Source organism: Xyrauchen texanus, chromosome 25, assembly GCF_025860055.1.
Source record: "Xyrauchen texanus isolate HMW12.3.18 chromosome 25, RBS_HiC_50CHRs, whole genome shotgun sequence".
NCBI lineage: Eukaryota > Metazoa > Chordata > Actinopteri > Cypriniformes > Catostomidae > Xyrauchen > Xyrauchen texanus.
Genome location: NC_068300.1, coordinates 26260705 through 26271742, shown reverse-complemented (window position 1 = coordinate 26271742; position 11038 = coordinate 26260705). Strand labels below are relative to the sequence as shown.

At 37.4% G+C, this 11038-nt stretch overlaps 1 protein-coding gene across 1 annotated transcript; it reads right to left on the bottom strand.

The window, feature by feature from the left end:
* Positions 1–2187: 2187 nt before the first annotated feature.
* On the bottom strand, positions 2188–10571 carry sephs3 (selenophosphate synthetase 3). Its single transcript, XM_052090849.1, has 8 exons — positions 10164–10571; positions 8996–9099; positions 8802–8909; positions 7332–7486; positions 7089–7179; positions 6867–6966; positions 6300–6512; positions 2188–4214 (listed from the first exon to the last, which is right to left on the bottom strand). Exons 1-8 carry the CDS (start codon positions 10465–10467, stop codon positions 3931–3933), a joined length of 1359 nt encoding a protein of 452 aa, XP_051946809.1. The 5' UTR covers positions 10468–10571; the 3' UTR covers positions 2188–3930.
* Positions 10572–11038: the final 467 nt, after the last annotated feature.

Sequence of the window (11038 nt, the reverse complement as noted above, 5' to 3'; positions counted from 1 at the left end):
TCTTTTTTACAATCGTTTTAGTGTTTGTTGACATTACATCATCAAGGGAATGAAGATGTAACATTGGCTATAACTTTACACAGAAACTGTTAGTAAGTGATTGTATCACACTAAAATCATGTTAACATGCATATTGGTTATGTCTTGTGGCTATACTTCTGAAATGATGAGTAATTTAGTGTTTACGGATTGGCCCCATTCACTTCCATTGTAAGTGCCTCACTGGAACCCAGATTTGTGCTTTTTTATCTTTTTATCTAGAAAAAGTGTTGCAAGTCCAATTATTTTTGGTGGTAATATGCCACAAATGCTATTGAATGCTATTAAAATATTATGAGAAAATAGAAATGTCTATGGCCTCATGACATGTGTCTAAAATGACATTTTAGATGTTGGATTAACGTGGCATGTTTGTTTACCTACTTTTGTTCCATAAAATTGACAAGATGTAAACTTTGATCAATATTTAAGTCCTTTTTTTACTATTAAAATTTATTGTAAAAAAGGATTTAAATATTGATCTGTTTCTCACCCACAGTTATCATATTGCCTGGATCACACCACTGGAGTCATATGGATTACTTTTATGAGTTTATCAGAATTGAGCTTGAACGTTCTTTCACTTGCATTGTATGGACCTACAGAGCCAAAATATTCTTTAAAAACATCTTTTGAGTTCTGCAGAAGAAAGAATGTCATACACATCTGGAATGCATGAGGGTGAGTAAATGATGAGAGAATTTTCCTTTTTGGGCAAACTATTCCTTTAAGGCATGTTTCAACCTAAATATATCTATTGGAAGTTACAATGAAAAATATGTTTCTGATCAACCTAACATTTCTGACCAATATATTAATTTGTTCTCTTTTAATATCCACTCCCTCAAAGAATTAATGCCAGAAGCTCAATTACATTATTTATGAAAAGGTCAATTTAGTGGTCAGTTAATAATCTTGAGGTTTTAAAAAGAACTGATGGATCTAGGATATTTGTGGTACAGTATGTGTTGAGCACTTTAAAGGAATTGCTGACCCAAAAATGAAATATTCCATTATTTACTCACCATCGTATTGTTCCAAACCCGTTTGATTTTCTCTGTCTTCTGTGGAACACAAAAGATAATGTTAGGCAAAATGTTAGCATCAGTCACCATTCACTTCCATTGTGTGGAGAAAGAATAAAGAGAGAGAATGACAGCTTTTATCTTATATACATTGTTGCACTCTGCTGACATTTGCTGGTCAACTATGTACAAGGCATAGGCTATACACCCTAAACTATTTATTGTGTAGAAATGCAACGATCAGCCACAACAGAAAAACCACCTGCCTAATATGTTGTAGGTCTCCCTCATGCTACCAAAACTGCACCAACTTGCATCTCAGAATAGCATTCTTCTTTTTTTTATCCCCTTTTCTCCCAGTTTGGAATGCCCAATTCCCACTACTTAGTAGATCCTTGTGGTAGCACGGTTACTCACCTCAATCCGGGTGGCAGAGAACAAGTCTCAATTGCCTCCACTTTTGAGACGGTCAACCCATGCATCTTATCACATGGCTCACTGTGCATGACACCATGGAGACTCATGCTACTCTCTGCGATCCATGCACAACTTACCACACCCCCATTGAGAGCAAGAACCCCATGAGACTCAACCCTCCCTAGCAACCGGACCATTTTGGTTGCTTAGGAGACCAGGCTGGAGTCACTCAGCACACCCTGGATTCGAACTCGTGACTCCAGGGTTGTTCGTCAGCGTCAATACTCACTAAGCAACCCAGACGGGCTGGTTTGAGTATTTCAACCTGGGATTTTCACGCACAACAGTCTATAGAATATGTACCGATTTTGCCAAAAACAAAAAACATCAAGTTAGGGGCAGTAATGCCTTGTTGATGAGGCCAATAGAGAAAGTCTACAGTAACTCAGATAACCACTATACAATTATGGTGAGAAGATTATCCGCTCAGGATTGGCGCCGTTTTGGAGGCATGCAGAGGTCCAACACAATATTAGGCAGGTGGTTTTAATGTTGTGGCTGATTGGTGTATTTTACAGCAGAGCATAATATGAAAATGTATATTAAAGAAATGTTAACAATTTTGGAAACATGAGCTTTTTTAAATTACCATAAGTGTGCAAACCCAACATTTAGAAGTTGAAAATGTTTTTACATCAATAATTAAATTGACTCAGTTTAGAGAAATTACATTATTTTATTGATTCATGATGTATAATGAAAGAAAATGCAATGACAAAACCATTACCAGTTGAATGGACTCTGCAGATAAGCCTATCCCTTCCTTTCTGCTTACATCAACCTCTCCCATCCCATTGGCTGGGGTTAAAGAGAGAGGCGTCATAAAGAGGACAGTGGACACTGCTGTTCTGCTGCAGCCATTCATATGGCAGAACTGGCATTCTGGACTCACCCACCGAACTGAGGAAAGCTGCTCAACCCTTTCTCAGATACATGGGGAAAACCAACTACCTTGTTTTTCAACAGAATGAAAGCGAAGAACACAAGTTCACAATGCATATCATTCATAGCATATCTCGCCACAATCATCAATACATTCAAAATTACATTGCTGCCCCTAAAACCATGATGAATATTGTCCATACTCTGACTAATGAATGAAGTTAGCACTTCACCCTATTCTAACCAGCAAAAATTATATTTAGGAAAATGACCCAAGAAAGAGAATATCGACCTAATTTCATCAGGCACATGACAATGATACATGGATTTCCTACATTCAAACTATTACATGTTTAAGAAGCAGATTGATGTGGACAATACAAAATAACAAAACACCCTAAATTTGGACAATTGCATTTAGATCTTTGAAACAAAAGAAATAATTGATTGTTCCATTAAATATCAATTAAATTATACCAATTAATTACACCAATTAATTACACCAATATTTATGACTATTCAGGCCCCAGGATGCATTGGTGTGGTAGTGTGTCCTGTATTGAAACATTTGTCAGATGGCTTAAAAGATAAAACTCTTGACTTTGATTGTCAATTTGGTATCTTTGCTATTCAAAGCTTTTGATTCTTCTTCTTTTTTTTAATCATTGGAATGTTTTCTTAGAAAAAACAAGCTCCATTGTAGTGGGAGATCTCAAAGCAAAATACAGGGCTTTGTATCCACCATCTCATCACACGGAAAGAGTTGAAAGGATAGTAAACCCAAAAATTAAAATTCTGTCATCATTTACACCACCTCATGTTGCTCCAAATCTGTGTGGCTACACTTTTATTGTATGGAAGAAAAAAAAAAAAAGGAAATGAAAGTGAATGGTGACATGCTGACAAAAATTTTTTGGTCAGTCAGTCATACAGTTTTGAAACAACATGAAAGTGAGTAAATAATGACAATATTTATTTTTAGGTTAACTATCCCTTTAAACGCCAGATGCATTGGATACAGTTTAAAACTCATTACTGGAAAAAGTTCGAAAACATGTTTGTCAAACTTTTCCCAGAGGAAAAAATAAAACCCCCAGGGAATAGAAAACATAGTAACAGCTCTATCAGGGAAAAAATAAAGCAGAAGGATTTGACAAAACTGTGTTTGAAAGAATGAGATGAAGAGAATGAGATGACCAAAAACACTGGTTTGTTGTCCATTTCATCTCCCACCAGGTAAAGAAAAATCATTTTTGGTCTGTTGCTCTCAACCCTTTTGGTTGAACAGGGGGAGGAAATGGACAGCAGATTAACCACACATACTCCATCTTAAGTTTTTGACATACACACACACAGTGCCAGTGACTCCCACAAACACTATCTCTGTTTTACATGCCCACACACTCTAATCAAGACCACCAAGTACACAATAAATGAGAGGCAAAGTTAAAGGGGGAAAAGAATGTTGATCAATGAGAGACTTTAGTCCCTTTGTGGTGCTGTGGCGTTATGTCAGGGTGGGCTGCACCTCAGACAGACTTGCATTATTGTTGCTGTTGCCCTCCTGTGTGCTGACAACTGAACCGCGGTATGGCACCTCTATGATTCTAGGTTTGTCGATGATGCGGGCGCAGCGATTGCCCTTTTCCACGATGCCAATGATCCAAGCCTGTTGCCCGTCGCCCGTCCCGCTGTCCTGCCCCAGCGCTCCTGACACACCCACACGACTGGATTTCATCTCGGCACAAAAGCGGGCTGCCTGCTCCCGTGGCAAACATATCAACAGACCACCTAAGAGAAACCGAGAGGAAAAACACAATATTTTAAAGCTAAAGTGTGTAATTTCAATGCTACCAAACGGAAAAATAAACATTGTTTTCAAACAGCCTTCCCAAATATTCTCCCATCTGCCGTTGATCGAACAGACAGAAAGTGTTGTCCCAAACTTACATTATTGGTTGAGAAAATATATATTGTAATTGTGGGCCAGTTGGGATGCTCAAACAAACAGAGCCACATTGCTTACATTTTTCAAGGAATCCACCTAGGAAAGGATTATTTATATTTGTCACTGCATATTAAGATGGGAGAGGAAGAAGTATTTTAACATCAAAAAGTGACAAGATTTAAGAGCATGTAGAAATCTCAGCTGACAACATATCCGTTTTAAGTTCTATGCAAAAGTATTGTCAGGGTTCCTACACTTTTTGACCAATATGTGTCTGACCCCGTTTACACATGTATTAAGATCTCAGGTTATCCGATTATGTGGTCAAGCGAGACCCATTGTGGTTTACACCTGGTCACTAAATGAGTCTCCTGTGACCATTTGTATTCGGATTTGGAGGGTCTCCGGGTTAATGACAATATACATCAATCACTGTTACGGTGTAACAGCATGATGAATTTTTGTGTATGTATCTGCTTTTTCAGACAGTTATTTCCTTTTAATAATTTATTGACATTTTTGAATTGGCACGGGTAAAGAATACATTACAAATTCTGCATACATGCATAGTTTTTGATACCGGAACCAAATGTTGTGACTTTGTCAAGACAATCAAAACAAACAAAATAAAGGAAATGTGTTTCTGTACATAATTGTTTAGGTCAAATAACCATTTAAAACCAATTGTTCCTTCAATTGTCTTAACATGTCAATTTTGACCCAAATGGGAAAAAAACAGCTGTGACCTTTCAACTTTTGGCATTCTGGAAGTAATGCAGCTTTAAATATTTTTTTGCACATATCCCTAGCCCCATACTGTTCTCAAGCTTCACCACCTGCTACATTGGGTACTCCATCTTTCCCACAAATTGCATACTTTTTCTCTGAAAAATATATTTACCTAATATGAAAATATGACTGATTGTAATTTTCTCCAAAAAAATATTATATGGCAGAAAGAACTGTTACAGCACCTACCTAAACCCCTGTAACACTGCAACAAATAGTTTTAAATGAGTTCAGAAGTAATGGATTTATTGCCATGGACATTTTGCCCATTTTAAATATGATGGAGATTAATTTGTGAAATAGGCATGTACTCAAATTGTAATTCCAAAATGTACCCTGTTGATTTTCTACAAGCAGAAATTGTTGTAATATAGTTGAAACAGTATAAAATGCTCAAAGTGACTGAAATAAACATAAAATAAGAAAACCTTTGCCAATATTTGTCAAGTTTTAAACTTTTTTTTTTAATTCTTTCAAAAAAACATGAATATTCAGAATGTAGTTTTCTTTCACTGTGAAAACACTTGCACTTTTGATCTGTTGATTATTTTCAGCTCACTGAAAACAAAGGGTGCTTCTCATGTCAGAAATTTTGCATCCTCCTTTCCAGTCATTGCTCCACTGTCATAGGAAATGAGGAAAGGATGAAAGGATAGAAAAATTAGAACAAAGTAATCGGAGCAAGATATATCTGTAAAATTAAATGTCCTTGCTCAATTACGTGACACTTCAGAGAGCCACCTTTGTGCAGCTTGCTGTTGTTGAAATGTGATTGATTTATATTTTCCTATTAAAACCCAATAATTCAAGATGCACTGTTAAATTAATATTTTTGTTTATTTAAACTGCAAAGGTGAAATATGCATTAAAACTGTTGTCAGATGTGAAGGGGGAGGAGAATTTATGCATGCATCAGGTGCTTTCACAAAAATGTCTTCCACACAGGACACTCCTGTGCTTCCTCGGCCCTCCGTACTCTAGGTGCATTTAGAGAATCGATATGTTCTTAATGATTGTGATTTTTATCAGTTTCCAGGTCACAGGCTCGAGGACAGAGCAAGGTTACAAGAAATGTACAATTTAAAAAATGAGAAGCATCCAAAGTGTGTTTGTCCATTGTGTCGAACTGTGGCTCTTACCTGATGTTTCAGAGGAGGTACCCTGCAGAAGCCCAAATAAGTTGCCGCAAGCTTTGCTGACTGCAGCCATTTTAGAGATAATGGGAAGGTTGTGAATGACAAAGGCGACGTCATTTCGCTGCTGCTGTGCAAGATTACGTGCATGACCAATGATCCCAAATCCTGTGATGTCTGTGGCAGCATGTGCATTAAATTTATGCATTAAAGCAGCAGCTGAAGAATTAAAACATACGAGAAATCATTAGCAATCTTTACAGTACACCTGTGAATTAATTCTAATTATGCTCAAAATCACCCAAACAATTAAAAAACAAAAAATAAGAACCATAGGAAAAAATATATGCAGCAAATATAAAACATTATCATCCCTCTAGGCTCCTCAAAAGACAGGCAGGCATTTTATGTTGGCATATAATATTGGTTAATTATCCTTTGCTTATCATTTCAAAAAGACAGATAAAGGGCATTGAATTAGAACAAGGTTGAAAAACTAGGTGGTGTGTGTACTGAATATTGAACCCATTGATAAAATCAATCCATGCACAGAATGATTATGCAATGTGGTACCAGTGCGATTAAGGGTGGCCATATTGAGCATAGCCTCCTGATATGCATGCTCCACCTCCTCCTTAGAAATCACCAACTTTATCTTGTTCCATTTATCTGGCTGGAAAAATAAAGAGCAAATTTGAGAGACAGAGAGACAATAAGGTGAGATTGAGGGGATGTGATGCAAACATGCATGATTGTCATCTCTTCATATTGCTTACTCAAATATACAGCACTCACCATATCCATCCACTGATGGGCATTAACTGCTACTTGAGTTCCCAAAGGTTTGGTAAGAACTAATACATCTCCAGGTACAGCACTGTCAGGCCTGTTCACAAACAAGCACATGTAGCCAGACATGTGAGCTTTTACGAAACAACGAAAGAATGGCTAACAATACATATTAGTACAATTTTCAAATCAGATCAAGCAAATGTTAGATGTAACAGTCTCCTTTGTGTTAGGGGAATAGAAACGTACATGATGAAGTCATTGGGCTGGCACACCACAGTGGCCACACCCCCAATGATTATCCAGGGATTGATGACCGTTTGTCCTCCAGTTACTGAAGTCCCGCCCTCCTCCGCTGCATCACGGAAGCCCTTCATCATTAAAGGCATCACATGCTCCCTCTCCTAGAGCAAATCAGTACAGTACATATAGTATAATTAATAATTTCATGCTCAGGTTCCTTAACCCCTGAAACCCACCAACGTGTCCAAAGAGGGGCGCTCTATCATGAAAAAAAGTTTACGCTTAAACACTGAGGTCCCCGTATACATAGATCAGGCATTTGAGGTATCATTTGAAAGCCCAGAATCTGAACTTTTCAAAGAATAACTTCACATTTCACTTTCGCATTTATGTTACATAAAATAATAAAATAAGGTCTCAGAACATTTGTGTCGCAAATTAGCACTTAAATGGACAAGTCATATTTCAAATGAAAGGTCTGATTTTCAGGAATGTGAATGTACAGTTTATTATGTTGCCCTAATAGCACAGTTTAAATATTTTCAAAAGCATCACAAAGTGAAATAAGATTTCTGTAAGTCATAGCATGATCACAAATGCTCTAATGCGCCGATCATTGCTGCTGTAAGCTTCAAATAGCCAAAAACTTTACATCTGCTCTGATCTTAAGTTTTCTAAAAAAAAAAAGACCAGTTTTTTTACTTGACTGTGAGCTTGCTTGGCTGGATAATGCAGTTTTTCTATTTTATATGTCCAGAACAAAATATGCCATCCAGCAGGAAATGCATGATAAACAAATATGTTTTCACTATTAATGATAAAGTGCTTATATAGATATATCAATCATCGCAAAGGGATAGAGTCTCAGCTTTCTAATTACTAGATTGAGCTTCTAGTCCACTCAAATAACGAGATATTCAATAAAACAATGAGGGTGGTGCATGAACTGAAAATTAGACGTATGTATATGGAGGGCTAAAATGCATTAGAGCGCCACCTACATTTCAGAACTGTATACTATAATGGAATGTGATAGAGGGAAAAAAAATTATAGTGCTTGCTGTCCTCTAGTGGAATGAAATAAGCCTTTTCAAAGTGAGACGTGTGAACAGAACCAAAATTACATGTTTACAAAGTTGCGACTTTTTTTTTTTTACTTTGTTTATCATAAGATTATAAACACACCATATTATTTCTGAATAACTGGGAGCCTTTTTTTATTTTGTGGGGTCTTCTAAAAAATGAGTCCACAGTATGTGTGAATGGTGAACTTTTAAATTGGAATGTGAAAAATTAAAGGCGGCAGCCCAAAAATGCACCACAGTTTTCTTGCAAAAACCTAATGTTAAAATATAATAAAATCTATGTTAACAGAAAATGAAACCTCTCGAAAATAGTCATTCATTTGATTTATTATATCAGGGAGAGATAGAGAGTGTGTGTGTGTGTGTGTGTGTGTGTGTGTGTGCAGCTCACCTTTTCATTCATCTTCTGACTGACACTAAGAAGCATGAGCATGTTGTCGCACTCTGTGATGCCCATGGCATACAGGTCACTCAGTACATTTGCACAGGCAATTCGTCCCTGTAAAAGGAGGGTGTGATAGAACACGCAATTAATAGGAGATTCATTTATATGTGAGGGACACGCTTTTCTGAAGCATTACTTACCATCATGTAGGGATCCTCCACTAAAGGATAGAAGAAATCAGTGGTCTGGACCAAAGAGAGACCTCCATGCCTGAGAGGAATCACACATGAGTCCATTCCAATACCTGCAGCCAAGAAATATCGTTTAAATCATAACACCTAAAAGCCTAAATATGTTAAATTAAAATGATCATCTATTTCTGCTTCAATCTTTATTTAATCAGCTTGCTTTAGCATTCTTGCGGGATTACTTATGGCATTTCTTCAGTGTCAAGTATTAACTTAAGATCAAGTCCAAAGTTCACATCCCTTTCAGATGACTGTTTTACACTTCCCAGTAGTTTTTAATTTAAAGGATATTAGCCAAAGATAAAATAAATCTGATGCTGTTATGCAAGTTAATAGAACGGGACTATGTAAATCATATAAAAACATATGGTTTAATGAAAATTATGTGGGTTTCGAACTTCGAAGACTATGTTGCACTGTGCCATCAAGTCATTTGCCCACGTGATGTATAAATCACAGAAATGTTCTGTAAAAACATGCACTGCACATTTCTATAACTTGTTATATATTGTTGCTCTCCTAATATTTAGAGCACATTTAGTGCCTTCCACTTTAGGAGTTCATCAGTGGTACAACTGTCCCATTTCCATGTTTTAAATAAAGATTTTATTAACTTTTTAGGTTTACATATTGATTTTTTGTTTTACTATATACTTCCAACATCATAAACTTTTTGTTTATGTTCTGTGTCTTTTTGCACAATTGTCTATTTTGTCATTGTCCTGCAACCTGAGACACGTCCTATGCATTTCTCAGTAAAGGGTGTTTATTCTGTGCAAGTGATAAAACAATTGGATTTGTTATGACATTTATCTAGCACAAAAAATATATAGATGAATGCACATACTTTTACAGTTTATTAATGCATCAATATACCTTGCTGTCTATTGCTAATAGTATGAACTTTATATAGACACTTATTTCCTTGATCAAATAGATGGAAGACAAGAGGTTTGTTTCAGGTAAGTGTTTGTTTCTCTTGTTTTGGCGGTTAGAAAGCATTTGTTCTTTGCTTAACCGGTTGGTTAACTATCAAACTGCTATAAAACGTGTCTATATGCACAGCTAGTATACACCATTTCAGTATGCCAGTTTGACACTCGCACGTGCAATGATTTACCTAGTCGAGGACCCTGTCCAACTGACACGAGCTGCCCGAAATCCGCGGTCTCGTCTCCAACACCCGTCCCCGAACCACCATCCTCTCCGGGCAGCCGGTCGGGCTCCAGTCCCTGCAGGAGTTTGAGCAGAGCCTCCTGCGGGACTTTACACCCTCATCCTTTCAGGTCGGATAGGGCCGTGAGTCGGAAGCTGCGGTCTAGGCCGTGCTCTACCGGGTGAAACGCCTGGTACCCCGCCGGGTAAAATGCTCCATACCCTCCCGCTCCGCCAGAATCACCGGAAGGTGGCTCGGAACCTGACATGGATAAACCGCTTTTATTTACTCCTCATTCAAACGGTGATACACAAAAGCGTGAGGCAAAGTGAGATAAAGGTTGATAGACTGCACGCGTGTGTGTTCGTTTGGTCAAAGGGAGTATGGAGGAGGCGCGCGAGGAGACTTAACAATTTTACACTTTAGAGGGGAGTTGTGTGTTATTTTAGGGGATTTTCGGGAATTTTTAGCTGACATATTACAGACAGTGTGCATCCAAAATTTTTAACTATTATAATAATTAAAAGACTCTTGCTTAAAATTTAACGATCGAACATATTTTGCACTTGACTACTCACGTCTTCCCCACCCTCCCCTAAAAGTAAACTTCGACTCGTCTGCTATCATGAGCTCCGCCCATTATGGATCTGCACACGCTATACCACAACCAGAATGAGCTTTATTGCCAAGTGTTCTCACGTACACAAGGCTTTTTTTTTTTTTTGATAGGAGAAACAAGTGCACACATAACAGTACGAGACACAGAATATTAAGCAAGGTAAGAGTATAAATAGACAATAACATATGTCGTGGAAGATTGCGATGATTTTCTCTAAGTT